The following is a 19,138-nucleotide window of genomic DNA, read 5'->3' on the forward strand; positions in this document are numbered from 1 at the left end:
GCTCGGATGAGTTGGATTATTTCTTCACGTGACCTCAGCCAACTTTGCCCAAAACTCATAAGTGAGCACATGCTCTGATTGGCTATCAATCGGATAGTTAAGAGTGGTATGATATAAGCTAAGGTTGTGGTGAAACCAGTCGCTCGTCGTCTATGAGCATATATATCACTAGAGATTCCATGACTTAGGCTATCTCGACACCAAGCACAGACCCAGAAACGTCAACAGAAGGGCTTTCAGCACTTGGACACGAATAGGAACAGAAGCTCTCAACATGGCTGTTCAAACCATGCCAGATGACCCGGTAGAGAGATATGTCCGTGGCATCAACTCGGCAGACCTCCAGCTCGCCCTGGGCGCATTCTCGAGCACTGCAGAACTAATCGACGATGGCAAGACTTTCAAAGACGACGGCATCAAGCAGTTTCTCGAGCATGGAATCATAGCCCATCATGGCAGTGTGAAAGTCATTACACGGGACGTCCTACCTGATGGTAATGTCTACCTTCATGTCATGATGGATGGAGATTTTGCTGAGGAGTTCGGCATCACAGAGCCTTTCTCCCTCTTTCTTGTTTTCAGAATCAGAGAAAATAAGATCCAGCATCTGGATATGGGCGATGTCGATCCTAAGAAAGGATCGATCCGGACGGTATATGCGGCTAGTGCCAATTTGAATGATCCGTTGTCATCGATCCGTATTCGGAAGCGCAACATACTCGAACCAAAAGAAGGATATGTTCGAGTTAAGATGCAGGCCGCTGGTCTCAATTTCCATGATATCTTTACCCTACGCGGGCTGAGCATGCAAAAGATGCAATATCCTATGATCTTGGGCAATGAGGGTGCAGGTGTGCTCGATGATGGAACCGAAGTCGCCCTTTATCCTGGTCTCGGTGATCCAGATTTCAAAGGCGACGAAACAATCGACCCGAGGAGACACGTCCTGGGAGAGATTGAGCAGGGCACATTGGCCGAATATACATGGGTGCCGAAACGCAATGTAATCACTCGGCCCAGTGGCATGGACGCTCAAACGGCGAGCGTGATGGGAATCGCGTGGTTGACAGCATATCGGATGATGTTCGTTAATGCGAAATTGCGCCCAGGGCAGACTGTGCTCGTTCAAGGGTCATCTGGTGGTAAGTTCAGCAAATCCGTTCTCGTGATGTACATACTGATTCTGACCTTCAGGTGTTACCACTGCGTTGATACAACTTGGTTCTGCTGCCGGTCTTCGCATTTGGACAACTGGGCGTACGGAGGCGAAACGAAAGCTTGCCGAATCATTAGGTGCAGACCGGACCTTTGAGCCACTTTCGACATTGCCATGTCTCGTCGATGCCGTCTTTGATGCCTCGGGACCCGCGACCATCAACCACTCAATCCAATCGACGAAGCCTGGAGGAACAGTTGTGCTCTGTGGTATCCATTCCGGAACTGGACCCAGCACGGCCGAGGTCGACTTGTTATCACTCATGGTCAACCAGATCACATTGACCGGTGTCTATATTGGCACGAGGGAGGAGTTCGTAGATCTGCTGAATTTTGTAGACAGTAAGGGGATCAAACCATACATTGGCAAGGTGTTGCCTCTCGAGAAAGCCGACGAAGGGCTCAGGGACATCTATGAGGGAAGAACGCAAGGGAAGATCGTAGTTGCGATATCCTGAGATACTTTTTGAATATTGTATGACTCTTGTCAAACTGTACGTACGATTGACTACCCATGTGAGCATGTATGTAAATGCGGCACGTTGGAGGGTTTTGAAATTTTGAAGCAAGCGTATGCTATAAGCTCAGCGTCCCACTCGCGATTGGGTCGTAAATTCGTGAAGCCTTCAGCCTTGACATAATTGTGCGGCAAGGGGTAGGAGAAACGTACACCGACTTCATGAGACGCGTCAAAGAATATTTAGATGTGGTATCCACATCTGGTGGTGATGTGAGTCATTTATCCCTCATCATATCTGTGCGTGGAAGCGTAGGTTCGTTGGCAGATATCTTTGGTGGTCAGAGCAAATAGGCGGAGATTGGATCAAGCAATCAAGAGGAAAACTTGGGAAGATGCCATCCATGCACTACTGGTACCCTGTTGATGGTGGTTTGATGTTCGGGAAAGCGTCGGCGATGGAGAAAAGATAGGGCCGGCAGTGCCCATGCGCTAAGCCGCGAAAGGACTAACGGGTTCTGTCACCGGATCGAAGGTATTCGTACCTGACCGTCGATGACCTAATGCAGTCCTTATCTTTAATCCATGTCCACCGCGACCGCTTCTCCTAGACTTCATCCTTCTTCCGGTTTACTCCTGTGGATATGAGGTTCCACACTGTCGGGGCTGCATAGACCGATATTTCGTGACATAGAGTCCGTATTTCTCTCATAGGAGAAAAATTTGGGTTTGTTTATGCTAAGTACTTCATGATTCATATCCGTTCGACGTCTTGGACACTAGATACTCTGAACCTTTTCAACTCGAACAAAACGTCATTATAATGTCTCTTTGGACTGGATTTCCAGCGGGCATTGGTCAAGGCCAAATGATACAGCCATACACACAGCCTCGTCGCCCTCTCAAATGCCAGGCGAAGGCTTGCGACTTCGAAAGAAAGCTCGGCCACAAGTTTGTGGTCAATGAAGAGGTATGCAATCAAAATCCCATCACGAACAACCTTATTGACGAAGGTAGCTCCTCCAAAACATAGAAGAAGACAATACAAATGAGGATGCAGTCCTGCTTGACATGCCATATGAGATCCTTCTCACGATCTTCGATAGCTTGGCTCATTCTCCATCTCAGGTTGCACTCGCACTGACTTGCAAGCGCATGGCAATGGTCGCTAGAGATGTCCATCTCCATCTTTCAGCATTCTCTGCCAAATATGCCGGCTTCTTGCCCAAGACAGTCTTCGACGTCCCGGAATTGATGACTCAATTGAAGCCATGGATGCCAGCCGAGCTACGGCTCTGCAACCACTGCCTGACCAATCGTCCGCGTGCCGAAGAATACTGGGCTACTATCATTGGCTGCGAAGTGAGCAATTTCTGGATCCAGAAGACCGGGTGGAATTTCCACAATGCCAGTTGGCATAAACAGGTCCATGATATCTGCCCTGCTTGCCATGCCTCATGTTCCTTGAGCGATTACGTCGAATGTAATGGTTGCCGAGCTCTTGGTAGACTCGGTGATGTCGATTGGACAAGAGTGTCTGGGAACGCTGGTCGCTTTGCAACATGAAACTACCAGCTTTAAGATTTTAAAGGGCAGATCTAGGCCTTCAATCGAAGCCTTTGTTATGATCTCGGTCTAGCGTCCATCAAGACCCATCATTGGGCCGTGGCGATTGACACGACTCACCTTCCATCCAGCCTTGTGCGACTGTTTGTTCGACGGCTTAGAGGGACGTGTTGTTGATTGACCTTTTCAATATCGGTGTACACAAGCTTGCATGAATGTAATTATTTCCGGAGTTCAGTTTTGTGAGACCAGGTGGCAGTCGCGACTGCAGATGTCCGTGCAGCATGGGTCCCACCAACGTCAAAGGGTAGAACACCTTGTATGAGATCTCAGGGATAGCCTCGTGGAGGCGTGTTGCCGCTGGAATGCGCAAATCTGCGCAAATCTGGAGATTTTAAGATGAATTGTTGTTTTCCTCTTCGCGGCCTGCACTTACTACGTTCAACCATGTATTCATCATTTTTTCCTGGGTATATGAGGTTGGTGATGCCCAGGCTGGATACTTGAGGTATTGATTTCTCGGCCAACAGGACAGTGAACCTGGCAGCGGCTACCAGTAGGCTCTTGGGTCTATGGGTCGTGAGACACAACAACGAAGAACACGAATATACAATCTGTTTTATTTCGTGCTCGTTGTGCGAAGGCTGACTTTGTGCTTACTGGAGAGTATCTATCAGAAGGCCTCTCGCTATCTGACCGTTTCCGTCAAGCCACCCAAAAAATTCCCAGCTTCGCTATCCTAGTTAATTCAGATACCTAAGTTAGCTGCCTCTTAGGGTACATCGGTACCTACCGAGCTTCGGCAAACCCTTAGGCGCGGCGGGTAGTTTTCCCGACTCCGACGGAGAATGATTATGCCTCCTCGATTCAGGGTCATGGCTGACACGAGTTTCTGGCCGCTGTCCGCAATCCTCCGTCTCAAATATCAGCAACCTTCCAGGTATTGTTTTAGCATCATTGTGGATTAATGTCTGCCTCCGAAAGTCACCTGAAAAATGCACCAGGCAATATTCATCAACTATAGGAATGGGGTATATCAAAATAACCCAGAGCAACAGCGTCGGATCGTGTCGCACGCTTCGAAACAAAAGCGAACTGGCAAGAAAACCTCCTTGACAAACCCGCATCATATAGTGATCCGTAATGCCTCACTTAATCAGACGAATGATGTACGGCCCAGTGATGGTAAACTCAATGATCAGGATGATCGCACCTTACACGACAACGATGCACCTCTCATGGGCCAGTTGGTGGCTAGCCCGACCTCTGATAATTCTCTTTCCGGCCTCGACCCGTTTGGGGCTTTGCCAATCCGAACAACGACGGCGGGTGTCCATGAAATCTTACAATACTGTATGTCTCAGGCTTGTTATACTCCCACTGCAACTAACTTAGGACGTTTCGTCCTTTTCAAGTACTACATTCATATTCTGCAACGCTCCTACCGTTCAGACGAGTTCAAGGAAGCCTCCAGGCCTCGACAGGAAGTTATTTATCAGCAGCTCTAGCCAACCCCGAATTTTTCAATGCGATAGTTTCTATGACTTCGAGTGCATACGAAGCTCAGACCAGTATGACGTACGCGAAAGAACCATCGGCTCGCGTACTATATTTCCGTGGTCAGGCATTGAAGCTATTGTGGAAGAAGTTAGCAAGTGGAAGCGCCGCAATTGAAGTCGGAACAGTGATGGCGATAATCTTACTGATGGCAATGGACGTTTGTACTCCCAAGTGCCGCTCGGAGTATCATTACTGATTTTTATTGACCAGATTGCATATTTTGAAGCAGGACCCGTGCTAATGCATCGACTTGCTCTGCGCCAGATAATGAAGAACCCACCTGGACCGGAGAGGTAGGCGACCCTCCCTCATTGGGCTCGATGAGCTTATATCCTCGTAGTCAACTTGAACACAGCTGGCGATTACACAACCCCAAAATGCAAAGCACGCTGCGGGATTACTTGTCAGAGTGAGCAATCCTCAATGATGTCCCGGATGAGACTAAACTCAGTGTAGCAAGAAGCCTTCATGGAGTCTTGAGGCCGGGGAAACTTTACTTACACCGTATCCTCTTGATCGCCTCAAGCCTCTAACTTATATGTACCCAAGTGCATATGCAGAACTGAAGATATATGAGAAGCTCCCGAGCGGGTTTCAGGCCTTAGCAAGCCAAGGCGACCTCAGTGTTGAAGTACTTCGAATTGTGCACCGCATTGCTAAGGTTGTCGAAATCCTCGAAAAGACCCGAATGAATAGGAGTTCTGCTGATGAAATGGAATTCGCCGAAACCTACAAACCTGAGCACGAATTCCACGAATGTATTGATTGCATACGGCGCATACCGTCATTGCAGCCAAACTATGCGAACCCCGACACATCCGCGGATGCAACAATCGAGCATGTCATCTGCTTAGCCCTCTTGACCTTCGTTGAATCCATCTTCGGTTGTGTGACGTATGGTCCACTCTTCGGATCTGTACAAGCTCACCTACGCAAGACTTTGCAAACCTGCGAGATAAGCGATCATCACGAAGAGTGCATTACCTGGGCCCAAATGGTAGCCGTCTGGGCTCAAACTCGGATATTAGGGAGTACCACTGGCGTGTCCTTCGGAACCATTTTGACTGGTTATACCCTGAGTCAAGGATGGAGCGAGATACAAGATATTCTCGAGACATTCTTGCTCACCGAAGAGATGGCTATTGCATGTGAGCAAGCATGGGGAAAGATGAACCATGACTGATGTCCGAAGCTCAATTACGCGTGACCTCCCCGCGATCTGGGTAATGTCGTCTATCCAAGTTCTCAGAAGGGGCTCTTGTCAGTCTGAGGTGGTGGCAGACGGACGGCAATGATCTCGCCTTCTCCCTACCATGATTGTCATGCTGAGTTTGCCCGTCTTTCATGTTCCATGCCAAGAACGGGCTCGTTCAGAAGCACACGGATCATGATCAAGTCGAAAGAACGAGAAACATCAGATCAATCTACGCCCTTGACAAATCGTCTTTATCGAATCTCTCAATACCAAGGGATCGTAAGGCTCAAGATGGCGTTAACCTGATCCCCGATCCCTGCAGGTTGGTTGGCAGCATAAACAACACTCACGATACCATCGTTTAGCAGCATTCATCGATCTTTCGTCAATCTAGGCGCATTCCCCCTGGGATTACTTAGCCTTAATACTCTCAGCCGCATTGCCGATCCGGAAAGTTTCTAGCGTAAGGCATCCTGTGGGATCTTGCCGTCCTGACGTGTTCCGCGATACGATTGGTCATGCCAAGCGATTCCCTTCCACTCGAGGTATGTGTTCACCCAACTGGCTTCATGGTTTGTATTGTCACAATACTGTATTCACATTGTTGCAACAGAGCGAGGAGCAAAGCTTTTAGGACCCTATCGGACCAAGCTTAACTAGTCATGTCAATAAATCCCTGTGACAAGCAGATTGGTCATGGTTAATTTCTGCAATATTCGAATTGCCTCGACTCCAGATTCATTATGGCAGTTAGCCCAATATTGCAGCTTCTCCTGTAGGCTACAATCTACCTGAGCCACAGAATGACAAGCACGCCTTCCTACAAGGTATACAATCCTTCAGCAGGGATTTGAATTCAGCTCGAATATCTCTCTGTCGGTGGAGCCAACTGCATCGACAGCCTCAATGTGTCTCGCAGCAGCTGGAGGGTCGAAGTGTTTGGATATAAATTCTGTTGAAAATCTCCATTCACAAGATCCTATGCCTCAAGTATCACCCCAAAAGCAAAAAAAAAATTGATGGCTCGCAACATGCGCACCTTTATGCTGATCGGCACCCTTTATTGGTCTGCAGTCTGTGCAAAACCAGCTCCGCTCGTTTCAGATCTGCACCGGCGACAAAGCAACAATGTAGCCTCCTTGGATTATTTGAATCTCTTTGTAAGTTCGACTGCGCAAAGCTAGTCGGTCCCCAGTGCTGACCACGTCAAGAGTGGCTTCCTCTACACGGTGAATATCAGCATTGGTACACCTCCACAGCAACTGATGGCGGCTCTTGACACTGGCAGCCCTTATCTTATCTTGAGCAATCCAGGATCAGAATTCTGTCAGCAAGTGGGTCAGCCATGCTCAACATTTGGATCTTATGATCCTTCGCTCTCAAGCAGTGCCATCTGGATCTCTGATGATATGGACGTCATATATGAGCTATCAAAGGACTCGGGATCTTGGCTCAACGACTCCCTGACGATTGGAGACCTCACGATTGCGAGCTTCCCCGTGGGGACTGCTAATGGCAGCTCGACCGCTGATCCACAAAATTGGTTCGGTCTCAATGGCCCAGGATCCGAGGGTCCGGCGTCTCAAGCTTCTTCTCTGCAAATCATGGCCCAGGCAGGAGTTCTCGAGTCTGCGTCGGTGGGGATATTCTCTGGTCCACTTAGTGATTCTGTTGGGCAGGTAGTGTTCGGTGGCCTTGATACATCAAAGTGGCAAGGAGATGTTCAGGTGCTGCCCATTGTGAAGAACGATGGAGGTCAAATCCTTGTCAGCTTGACTTCTATCGCGGTAGCAGACAGTAATGTCGCATCACCAGGACTCCCAGTTGATGTCATGATTGATACAGGCAATTTTGATATCAAGCTTCCACAAGACATCGTGGATGGCGTTTGGGCTCAAGTCGATGGCCTCCAAACCTTTAACGTCACAGTCGGAGACACCACCTTGCCGTATGGAGTCTGCGATTGCAACCTGGCACAGAGTTCTAAGACCTTCATCTTCGGCTTCGACGGAATAAGTATCGAGGTTCCGATATCTGACATGGTTGTCTTACCATCTGCACTTCTTCTTCAGAACCTCGGAGTCTCCGACTTCCCTGAAGACACCTGCGTTTTCATGATCAACGGATGGGGACCAACTCCTCCGGTTTATCACTCATATATATTAGGAGATGCTTTCTTGAGAAGTGCATACTTCATCCTTGACTGGGACAGTAACGAAGTCGGGCTTGGTCAGGCGAACAATGCAGACAGTTCGCCAAACATCATACCTATTGCCGCGGGCACATCGGGTCTAAGGGATGCCATTTCAGGAACGTCGAAGGCAATGACTCAACCATCGGCCCAACCGTCGGCATCGAGTTCGGACCCTTCGCCAGCTGCATCTGTTTCAACTGCTCCAAGCACAGAGCCAACCTCTAACTCTGCGTCCTTGATCTTAGTGAGCAATGCGTATTTTGTCAGCGCCATCCTTATGGGTATTCTGGACTTCTTTATGTAGACAAAATATTGTGTTGCAGGAGCATAAGGAAGTGGTTAAAAAATAGGAAACTTAGTTCGTGTCCGAGACAAGCTGGCTTAGGTGGGTAAGAAGCCAAACTGGTTTTTACGTGGACGAGTTATCTAAGTAGGTATCTACCGAGGTACCCAGGTAGTAGGTACCTAAGCAACAAAGAAGTCGTATCACCTGAACTTAACCAAAATATCCAGTTAAAGAGTGTCTCCAGTTTAGGATAAGCCGATCATGCCTAAAGCCTTCTTAGCGCGCCTCTTTGGTGTCAGGCTGCATGACAACTGCTGGTTAATTCCTAACTCATCTTCTCGACCCCCCAACAACATACTTAAAGCCTGATGAAGATTCCATCAAGTGTTCAATCGTGGGATGCCACTTTCGTTGTAGATTTCAGAGAGGCAGACCAGATGGGATGTGTTCAATGCTTTCTGACCATACGCTTGTACTAATTATCATCTCCATGATTCCTGACAAATTCCCCTCTTTCATCTCTAAAGCTAGCTGTGTTCTCAGGCATAGAAACCCGTCCAGACCTTACGGTCATCAGGACCTATATACTGCTTATCGGAGCAGTAAGCTCGTTGATGACGGCAATCACGAGACTACCAGTATCCTTCTCACCCGACTTTGAGCTGGCAGCGTTCGGATTTGGTGGTTCAGTAAATTCATTCTCTGGCGTGGCGATACTGCTGGAGTCGGTGGCACTTGAATCATCGCTGTGCTCAGTCATGGGGTTGCTGAGTTTGCTGTCTTCGATCTCGACTTTAACAGTCACATCTTCAGTGGAGGATTGTTGCGAAGCCTGCTGCAAGCTTTGACGCATCAGCTCCGTGAGAGCACACTTCAAATCCTCTTCTGGAGTTTCGCTAAGCCGAGGCGTACGCCATGCCACAAAGTTATCAGGTCGAACAAGGACGGCTCCGCCTGATTCAACACCCTTGAGCTGGACCCATGAGTCCGAATGGTCGAGATAAAGTCCCTTGGGCTTCGTCACATCACGAGCTCTGATCTGAGCTGTCGCCACCTTGACGTTGGTATCCTGGGCAAGCTTCTCTGCCGCCTCGACCCACTTGTCGCCGTCTTCATCCGTGAGAAGGACAAAGTCTGCACCATCAGACTTGATGAGATCATGGGTTGAGACCATGGACCCATTTTGTACGACCCAGGCATGCGGAAGGCGGTGTCCTGGCCGGGTTGTGGGGTTGTATATTTGGCCTTCGGGATCCGAAAGAGGTGCAGTGGTGCCATCCGAAACCAGAACACCGTCGTTGTAGCTGAACCCAAGTTCAATATCATGGGCACTGTATTCAACATTCTGTGTTCGAAGTACACGTCGAAGGTGATGAAGTGCTGATCGGCCGCGCTCACTGTCTTCGAAAAGCTGCGCGAATCGCTGCTGGTTGAACTCCTTCGCACCTGGGATTGCACCAACCCCTGCGCTAAGCACGTTCATATTGCTGAAACTGAAGAAAGCCCAGTCACTGTTCCGGATGCCAACAGGACGTCTCTCCAACTCGTAAGTATCAAGGAGTGATGCATCGGCCTTATTGTGCAAGACAAAGGCCAGCTTCCACGCGATATTCTTGGCGTCTTCGATGCCGGTGTTCAATCCTAGTCCAGAAGCTGGCGGTCGTCGATGAGCTGCATCACCTGCAATGAAAACCCGACCAACTCGGTATTTGTCTGCGACCACTCGGTCGAGAACCCAGTGGTTGACATGCATGACTTCCATCTCCAAATCAGGAAGCTTGAGTAGCTGACGCACCCGTTCTGGAAGAGCATCTGTCTCAAAGCGTTTGCTGTCATTCATTGGAAAGCCAAAGGTAAGAACCCATTCTTCAGAATTGCGACCCCATGTTGGACCCATCTGGATCAGAGCACCACAGTCGAGGTGTGCCATAGATCCGCCCTCGGGGTTGATAAAGTGTGTAATGAGTGTTCTGTCTGCAGGCTCAAGATTAGCACTACTGAGAAACGGCTTGATGGGAAGATGTTCTTAGGTGCCTTACCATCCCAGTAATCTGACAAGTCAGCTTTGAAATGGGTGCTCACAAAGTCTATAATTGCCGCAGGACCCTCCATGTTGATTCCAAGTTTCTGCGTGGACATTTTGCCGCCATCGCAGGCGACAACATATTGAGCACGATATTTGACAACAGACCCATCGCCCTTGCGGACAGTGACTAGGACAGAACCGTTCACCTCTTCGAAGTCATCAACAGCAGCACTGAAAAAGATTCCGTCGGGGTTACGTTCTTCGGCGATAGAACGAAGGATCGGTTCAAGTCTCAGTAGAGGAATGTTTGATGCAGAGACTGGAGAGTCACGTCTGTGAATGATGTCAGCATACGGAGCAAAGCAAAATTTTCACGCTTTCAGACCAGATCCGAACTCACTTATAGGCTTCTGACATAGAGGAATGAGGACCTCCTCCAGCAGCGTTCATCGTGCTGATCAGCCGGCGGTCGAATGGCCCATCTCCTCCAAGAGTCGTACGCCATTCGACACGACTCATGTTGTGGAGAGGCGCAGACTGAGCCGTGACCGCATCCCACATACCATGCTGGCGGAACGTCTCAAGGGTACGTTGGTTTAGATAGTGGGCTTTTGGGAGGATAGATGTAGAAGGGTGTTTCTCGAAGAGTACATGCTTGACCTTGTAGTCGGACAAGAAGCAAGACAGGTTGAGCCCGACTCCTCCGCCGCCGATGATCACGACAGGAACGTCGATGACTTCAGTGGCCATCTTGGATTTTAATGCTTTATCTTGAAGCTCTATGTATCAATAGCTGATTGGTAGTCTTGTTTATTGCAAAGGTGTCTATGCTGCGTCTTTACATCAAGATAATATAAGACTTCGCCAGGACGATGACCAGTCATTGAAAGGGCGAGTTCTTGGCCGGACTTCATTATTGAAATGGGTCAAATGCATACCGAATGCGAAATCACGCTACGTATGGAATACTGTACACATGTTCTCTAAGGTCACTCCATCATCGACATATTTCTTCAGCGTAGAAATGGTTGATGATACCGGTTGAGCCGCTTAGGCACATGCAAAACGTGGTTCCGGGCAATATTTGTTCGCCGGTGCCCACGAATAATCCTGGCCCGGCGGTTTTCTGATCTCGGGTGAGACACACAACCTCGATGATATTTATTGTCCGATAAAACTGGCTTTGTGAGAACTGCTTTGGGATGCAGTACGCTTTGAGATCAAGGAAACTTGATCTTGGTGACTTAACTCATTGCCATGAATGATCAGCTCACGAAAATCGCAATTGCACAGCAAGGCTACCAAGAAATCTGGTAGCTGATATGCTCCACACTTGTGCCATTCTATGGCCTTGAAAGGGTCTGGACTTGCAAATTTTTCCATCAGACCATGAACGAGAAATCATCATTGTGCCATGAGTTGTGATAGAAAGCCTCTCATATTGATCAATTAGCTCGTGTGCGAACAACGATAGATTGCGTAGCACTATTCGAAGCTCGAAATTTCACATAGCACGGTGGCAGGTTTGCTACGTATAGCGTCATATGCTATAGTGAGTGAGGGGTTTGTGGCTAGGATTCCTCTGAAATGCGTGGTGTCTAGCAATGGGCAGCAGTTTCGTATGATGTGGAAGAGCAAATCATCAACGCCAACCAGCCATCCGTTGAACTAAACTGGTCATTCTAAGACTCTCGCAATGAAAGACATCTACTCCGTGCCATAGCCCTCATCTAGCAGTTCCCGCAAGACTGAACTTTGGGTCAGCCGGTACGCCTCCTGAATATACTGTCTGTCCAACGAAAACCTCTCCGCCATAACATTTGGAACGAATTTCCCTATCAACTTCTCCGGTTGTATGTTGCTCGCATGAATGCGCTTCTGCAAGAACTTGCGGTATGAGTGTACGCCAGATCGCAAGTGTGATGAGTGGAAAGGTACATCGATGCCCTTGAGCGGGATGGTTGCAGTACCACGTTCCAGTTGAAGTGGCTTTGGCAAGGTTCGAACCTTGGCGACGCAATTGGAGATATAGGCTTTGAGCTCTTCCGCTGTCGTGTCATCTGCTCGCAGAGCCTCAGCAACTAAGGGTTGAGTACCGGACGATGTGGCGAGGTGACTCAGAACCGTTGAAAGAACTTGGAGGTTTTTGTCCTGAAGACAGAATGATTAGTGACTGATCAGTCAACATAGTGTGACAAAACGTACAGTGCCGGCACAGACGTATTGCTCGCCTTCCACATTGTAGTTGACTATTTCCAGTAGTTCGTTGCTGGTAGATGAGATGGTGCGGACAACAAAGTTCAAAGCGGTCTCGTTGAAATCTGTGCAAATGTGAGTAGGCAATGGAATGAAGAGATAGGAGCAGTATTATTACCTTTACCCACCCGTTTGGGGTTCGCAGCGACCATGGAGTAGCCAGTACCACCGTCTTCTTCTCTATCCATGGCTAACTGCATACTGAGACCACGGTAGAATACCACGTCCATGAGATCAGTCATGGACAAGAAACCTGAGAATGCTGAGAGGGATCCGTATTCTCCCAGAGAATGGCCCGCATATGTTGCACCGTCTTGAATAAACCCTTTTGCTCGCAGATCTTCAAAGCTGGCTTTCTGCTGCACCAAGATTGCACATTGAGCAAATTGTGTAGAGAAAAGGAGACCTCGAGGCTCAGAAAATGTGAAAGACCGCGTCGTAGAATTCAAGCCTGGCAAGATGGGTTTCGTAGTTGTGTGTCCATCTGGCAGAATAGTCTCAACTTGCATACCCATATAGTTCTCCCGAATCTTGCGGCCTCGCTTGCCTCCAAAATGGATTGTCAAGTTCTTAGGATTATGTCGTATCACGTCAAGTACAGACCATCCTAGCAAATAGGTTAGCATACTCGCTTCCGGTTTCCCATAGATTTTGCTCGACTTACCATAGGAATCCATGAGATATCTATCTGCAGAATCCCACACCGCTTGCGCGGTGGTACTGCTACTGTAGAGATCCATTCCCATGCCTTTCGCTTGACTGCCCTGGCCAGTGAAAATATAAGCCGTTCTACCTTGCTCAACCTCCGCTTCTGCCTCGAGCACGATCTGGTCTGTGCCCTTTTTGTATGCAGTCACTTCAATACACATATTACCCTCCTTCATGCCAACATGCTTAACCTTCACGGTGAGTCTGTCTTTGGGAAGGACCATGCCTGTGAACGTCGCCGAATATCGCCGTAGACGTTCTGAATTTCCATTTGCGGTGAGATTCTCTAGAATGCTAGCAGCAAGAGCAGATGTATACATGCCATGAGTGATGGTACCCGGCAACTCTGCAAATTCCGCGAATAGTGGTGAGACATGAATAGGATTGTAGTCCTTCGAGATTCTGGCGTATTTTTCATTGCTGTTGGGTGTCTGTACTTCAATGATTCTATCATTAGACCATCCGGGGTGTGCAAGGCTGCTTTGTGCACTCGATGAGATCGCCTTGCGAGTCAGGAAGTCCATAACAGGATTTCCCACGCAATCAATACCATGAAAATCCACACTACCGATCTCCACCATTTCGGTCTCGGATCTTCGAGCAATCACCGTACCTGTGACGGCGAGCTTTTCGAATACATTATGTTCCTTCCACGTAACAAGTGATTCCAACTTGAAGAGCAAATTCTGTCCAATAAAGGAGCAGCTCGGCTCGTGCGGATGAAACCAGTCTCGATCGAGAAGGATTGCTTCCTCTTGTCGAGATACAATTTTGACTTCCTGAATTGGCTCCTTTTGCTTGCGGAATGTGGAGGCGAAATCGGTGTATCGTCCCTTGAACAAGAACTTCGACCTCACAGTCATCACGGTCTCGCCTACGCGAATAATTTCTGCTTCAACCTCAACGTACTTGCCAGCATCTTCAATGTACACAGCCTCTACTTTCGACTTGGCAGACACAACATCGCCGATATGAAGTGGTGTTGCTCTGTTGCAGTAGTCAAAGGTATTTGAATGGTGGACAAGACAGAGAAGGTCGCCGTCGATATCTGTGGCCACAAGAGGTCTGGAGATAACATCCCATACCACGACAATACCAAAGCCGATAGGGAAGATCTCGGAATTTCCGCACATCATCGTATCGTTGGCATATGATTGAGCAATCGTGGAAAGGTAGTCTTGATGCATCTCTTTCGTGAGAACCATGTCGTTTCCCCTAAAAGTAGAGGCCGAGGTAGCACTCATGTCAAGGTCTTCATCGAACCACAGTTTGCTGTAAAATGCCTTGATCCGAATGTTTCTGTCCTCCATATTTTCGCTGAAAGTGAATGGACCCGTTGCTGATTGAAGAGAATATTCAAACGGTAGTGCAAGGAAGCCACCGTTATGTGAGCTTGGTAGAACGAGGTCGACTGTCAATCTGAGATTGTCGTGGCAGGAGATCTCAGCTAGCACTTCACCACCAGATCGCCCATCTTTCTCAAGTATAACCTTTCCAGCTTCCCTATCAATTGACAACGAAGTTCCCTCGCGAGGTTCGAGGATTCGATGAAGAGGACTGTTTTTGTGATGTCCGTCCCGAATAACATGATCAGGATGGAATAATGCACGGATTAGTGTTGATGAATCACTGCATCTCCCTGCTAAGAAGGAGGGGGGGAAATAGCTGATGGCATCCATAGAAGGTTGTAGATCGTGCAGAGGCGCTGGACTCTTGCAGGAAAACGGACTATTCTCCATGGACGTGGCCAGACTTGGAGGTGTTGCATTTGTCCAGGAGTCTGGTGTCAGGCTACCACTCTGGCTTGCACTTTCTTGATCAGACAGCATAATGATCGAGGGCGTATAGTTACCATATTGCTCGGATAACAACATATCTATATGAGAGTACGCAATAGTATCGAGGATTTGCTTGGCAGGCTCATCGCATTCTTGAGAAAATTGTGCCGCAACAGGTCCATGTAGGATACAGACTCTGCCTGCATCCATATCAACCACCGCCTCAACATCTTCAGATTGCCATAAGGAGTCTTTCTTGAAGTAGTATTCAAAATTTTCATCTAGTATCGGGATAAAATTGACAGGCTTCTGTCCGCGTGCTTTGCATCGATGGAGGAAGAAGGTGTAGTCTTCAGGGTTCAGAATAGTTGTGGATGCCCTAGGGCATGATAGACGTAATCTGTCCAGAAATTTGAACGGCTCGCGCAGAATCATATCTGACACATCGATATCACTGGCTTGTGTGAGGCGTTGTGTAGCTCGACCAGCAAAATCGTAGACAAAGCTGGCGTATGATGTATGAATCCACCGAGACTGATGTTTAACATACATCAGACTGATCATTCTCTCTAGGACTTCCATGTACGTCATGGCTGATAGGTCTGTGGCCTCTCCATTTGATGTTTGGCCAAACCATGGCTTGGCGAAATCTGCATTGAGCTTTCGGATGATGCTGTCCTTGTTTTTAAGTAATTTTGGAACGCGATCGCTTCGAGGTAGGCTGAATATCGTTCGATCCAGCTCGCTCCATAGCAATACTGCCCTATTGGCAATTTTGTGGATGGGCTGTCCCATCTCCGACTGAACAGTGATGATGCCACCCGCAGGGCCTTTATATGTCTTTTCCCAGTTGGCATCTGAGACGCCTGGGGTTTGACAGATAAGTTCCCGCGTAGCGGCCGACGTATGGGCCTCTCTTGCAACCATCATGCGACTACCAAGCAACACTCCGTCGAATGGCATCATAGCATAACCAAATCGAGATGACCATGCTCCTGTCAGGTATGGAAACGTATCGTCACCGGCTCCAAAACCGCTGCCGGCGACCAAGATGATATTGCTCTGGCTTCGTATTATCCCATAGAGCTTTAGGATAGGTGAATAGAAGTCTTCATAAGAGTGATGACCACCTCCACGACCTCCAGTCCACTGTAGAATGACTGGATAATGAGGATGAGCCTTGGCAATCTCGATTACTTCCTTTATCCCCGCCGCGGAGCCAGGTTTGAATGCAATATGTTTGATGCCAAGGGTCCGAATATAATCTGCGACGATCTCTGCAGATGGAATGCCAGCTCCGATAGTCAGACCATGGACAGCAACTCCTCTTCTGACTAGCTTCTGTAAGGTCGCGAGCTGCCAAGCCATGGTCTGAGGACTCGCATAGATCAGATTACAGGTTATACCCCTGCCTTGGGGGAGAGATTCTGCGAGTTGCTTGATAGCCGATGTCATTGCATCCTGATCGTAGAAGCCGCCGGCTGCTAACTCTGCATGATATCCGGCATTCATGATGGTGGATACAAAGTCCCAGTGGCTTGTTGTTGGCGTCATGCCTGCAACCACCACCGGTGGACAGCCAAGCAGCTGGGTGAGCTTAGTCTGAATAGACCACTTGCCTGCAGGAGAACGAACAAGCCGGGGTTGGAATTTTTGCCCCCAAGAGACGACTGCTGCACACGATCCAAGTAACGTTGGGGAATAGAGGTCAATGGCCGTACCGACTTCTTTTTCGGAAAATCCAAGGCTGGTCATGTCGATAACTCGGACGCCTTCGCCGTCCTTGACTCTCATAACTAAGTCGCTTATACCACCATCAAATGTCAGGATATGTGTGGTGCCTGGGATCTTCAAAGCGGTAGGCCATCGGCATTCCGAACAAGCTACCGCGTCGATCAACGTCTCCAGAAGCTTTGGAATTTCGACACTCCGGAGATCTTGTGCGGTCTTGCTGTGGTAGACAGGCAAAGCTAAATTTGCGTTCCAAGTCAGCTTGCCGGCAAGACGAAGTTTGACCATTTCTGCAGCAGTACTCAAGTAGTTTGTGTGAAACGGCACACTGGTGGGCAAAAACTGGTGCTGGATGACTGGTTTCCGGCTACTGAACGGTGTCCGAGTCTGATCCATTTCATCGTTTGTCTTGAGTGCTCGTAGATGCGAGTTTAAATGAACGAGCGGTTTCACGGGACCGGCCACGACGAAATTATCCCTAGTGTTCTCCAGTGCTAGATATACCTGCTCTTGGCAAGCCAAATTCTTGTTACAATTTGCAAGGACAGTCTCGATACGTGGGCGATCCAAGCCGCGTACACTCAACATGAAAGATGGTTGACCTTCATTATTCTCAAGGCATTCCTTCACAAGAGGTCCAGGCACTGATGAGTGAGGCCTTGCTTGATGGCAGTAGAAGCCCATCCAAAATAAGAGTTCAACTGTGAGTTTCGCAATATGATAGAAGGAATCCCAAGAATCTGCCATAGAGATCGCCGCTGCAATCACTAGACCTTGTGAATGTCCGGTTGTGCCTTTGAAACGCGAACGTAGTTCACCAGGTGTCATTCCGAGTGTTTTGCAGGTAACACAATAATGAGCTAAACTTAGAAGACCCACTAGAGGCATGCTGACTGGTGCTTGTGAGATGAATTCCATGTCGGGTGCACTTCCAAGGTCTTGTAACCAGGTCGTTAGATCGATGGATCGTCCACAATAATGGTCGTCTGTCTCAGGTAAGCGACAAAGCCCAGACAGTAGTGGTGCCACGTGGTCATTGATGAGTTCCGATAAGAAGGGTTTATACGTTGAGTAAAGTCCTGCCAATGACGAAAAGCATTTAGGGTTGTTGGTGCTTTGTCCTCCAAAGACTGCGATCAGTGTTGCCTGATTCTGTTGTGCCAGATGCAGTAAGGCACTGTGTGGGTTCTTTATCGTTTCACATCGGGATAAGGCCATGAAATAAGTGCTGAGAAGCTCTCTATGCACAGCTGAACTAACAGGAAGGGCACAAATCATTGAGTGGGGGTCAGTGGCCTTTAGAAATTCTTCTTCGAATGTCCAGACTAACGACTGAACGATGGATGAGCGAGCATTGTTGTCGATCAGAAATCCGAGAAATCTAAGAACGAGCTCCCCAGCGGTTGTTGGCTCAAGTACAGTTGATATCGATTGATGAGATAGAGCATGGAGAAACAAATCTCTCTGCCATCTAATTTCCCCAATGTATGCCACGTCAATTGACAGTACATGTCTCAAGTCCTTGAATAGCAGCGGTAATTGTACCACGTCCATCGCGGCAAGCACCTTTTTCTGTGGAGAAAGTGGTGGATCTTGGATCTGGATCATCGTATCGGTAGACGAAACATTGATACCAAGCGTCGTGATTCACCACTAAGGAGTTCAGTGGAAGAACTTTGGTAACAAGAAGAGGACGGGGTGGTTTGTCAGAGTACTTTGGTACAAGACAGCTCTTCAGCGAAGTTTTGTACACATGCCAATCAGGAGGGAAGTGCTCAGTCAGTAAGGAATCCGCTATTGCAGGGACAGATATGAGAGCAGTTTTGGCTTATTCTTGGTCGGCACTTTGCGTTGAATCACGAGCCATGCCCCAACACTCAGCATATCGCCGTATCAACGCCGAAATCCCTCTTGTGGCACGGTGCATTTCCATAGCATAGGGGCATACCGCCGAGCCAGCCCATTTGTGGCCCTTTGCCAGTGTACCCTATGCAGGATAGTCACCTTTTCTTGGACGCTCTTCTCGAGCCCAAGACCACCGAGCAGCATTGAGCTCGTGCATGTGCTGGCACGTCCGAGATACAGGTAGTAGTAGACCAGGTTGGGCCTTGAGTAAGCTTTCCCGGGTCCTGTGGAACCATGCTCTAATCTCCAGAGCAGGGCGGT

At 48.6% G+C, this 19,138-nt stretch overlaps 6 protein-coding genes across 6 annotated transcripts; 4 read left to right on the forward strand and 2 right to left on the reverse strand.

Moving 5' to 3' along the window:
* Nucleotides 1-274: 274 nt before the first annotated feature.
* LTR84_000283 (uncharacterized protein) lies at nt 275-1,673 on the forward strand (the record flags this gene model as incomplete). Its single annotated transcript, XM_064843914.1, has 2 exons — nt 275-1,142; nt 1,195-1,673. The coding sequence occupies 2 exons, from the start codon at nt 275-277 to the stop codon at nt 1,671-1,673; spliced, it is 1,347 nt and encodes a 448-aa protein (XP_064711774.1).
* Nucleotides 1,674-2,495: 822 nt separating this feature from the next.
* Nucleotides 2,496-3,238, forward strand: LTR84_000284 (uncharacterized protein; the record flags this gene model as incomplete). The annotated part of the gene is made up of 2 exons (XM_064843915.1): nt 2,496-2,642; nt 2,690-3,238. 2 exons carry the CDS (start codon nt 2,496-2,498, stop codon nt 3,236-3,238), a joined length of 696 nt encoding a protein of 231 aa, XP_064711775.1.
* Nucleotides 3,239-4,233: 995 nt separating this feature from the next.
* LTR84_000285 (uncharacterized protein) lies at nt 4,234-5,981 on the forward strand (the record flags this gene model as incomplete). The annotated part of the gene is made up of 5 exons (XM_064843916.1): nt 4,234-4,591; nt 4,654-4,955; nt 5,009-5,091; nt 5,139-5,207; nt 5,255-5,981. The coding sequence occupies 5 exons, from the start codon at nt 4,234-4,236 to the stop codon at nt 5,979-5,981; spliced, it is 1,539 nt and encodes a 512-aa protein (XP_064711776.1).
* Nucleotides 5,982-7,024: 1,043 nt separating this feature from the next.
* On the forward strand, nt 7,025-8,491 carry LTR84_000286 (uncharacterized protein; the record flags this gene model as incomplete). The annotated part of the gene is made up of 2 exons (XM_064843917.1): nt 7,025-7,153; nt 7,205-8,491. 2 exons carry the CDS (start codon nt 7,025-7,027, stop codon nt 8,489-8,491), a joined length of 1,416 nt encoding a protein of 471 aa, XP_064711777.1.
* Nucleotides 8,492-9,053: 562 nt separating this feature from the next.
* Nucleotides 9,054-11,249, reverse strand: LTR84_000287 (uncharacterized protein; the record flags this gene model as incomplete). Its single annotated transcript, XM_064843918.1, has 3 exons — nt 9,054-10,447; nt 10,513-10,832; nt 10,900-11,249. The coding sequence occupies 3 exons, from the start codon at nt 11,247-11,249 to the stop codon at nt 9,054-9,056; spliced, it is 2,064 nt and encodes a 687-aa protein (XP_064711778.1).
* Nucleotides 11,250-12,206: 957 nt separating this feature from the next.
* On the reverse strand, nt 12,207-18,580 carry LTR84_000288 (uncharacterized protein; the record flags this gene model as incomplete). The annotated part of the gene is made up of 3 exons (XM_064843919.1): nt 12,207-12,650; nt 12,705-12,820; nt 12,874-18,580. 3 exons carry the CDS (start codon nt 18,578-18,580, stop codon nt 12,207-12,209), a joined length of 6,267 nt encoding a protein of 2,088 aa, XP_064711779.1.
* Between the last annotated feature and the right edge of the window lie 558 nt (nt 18,581-19,138).

The sequence above is a fragment of the Exophiala bonariae genome, assembly GCF_035927105.1.
Source record: "Exophiala bonariae strain CCFEE 5792 chromosome Unknown scaffold_1, whole genome shotgun sequence".
In the NCBI taxonomy this organism is placed as follows: Eukaryota; Fungi; Ascomycota; class Eurotiomycetes; order Chaetothyriales; family Herpotrichiellaceae; genus Exophiala; species Exophiala bonariae.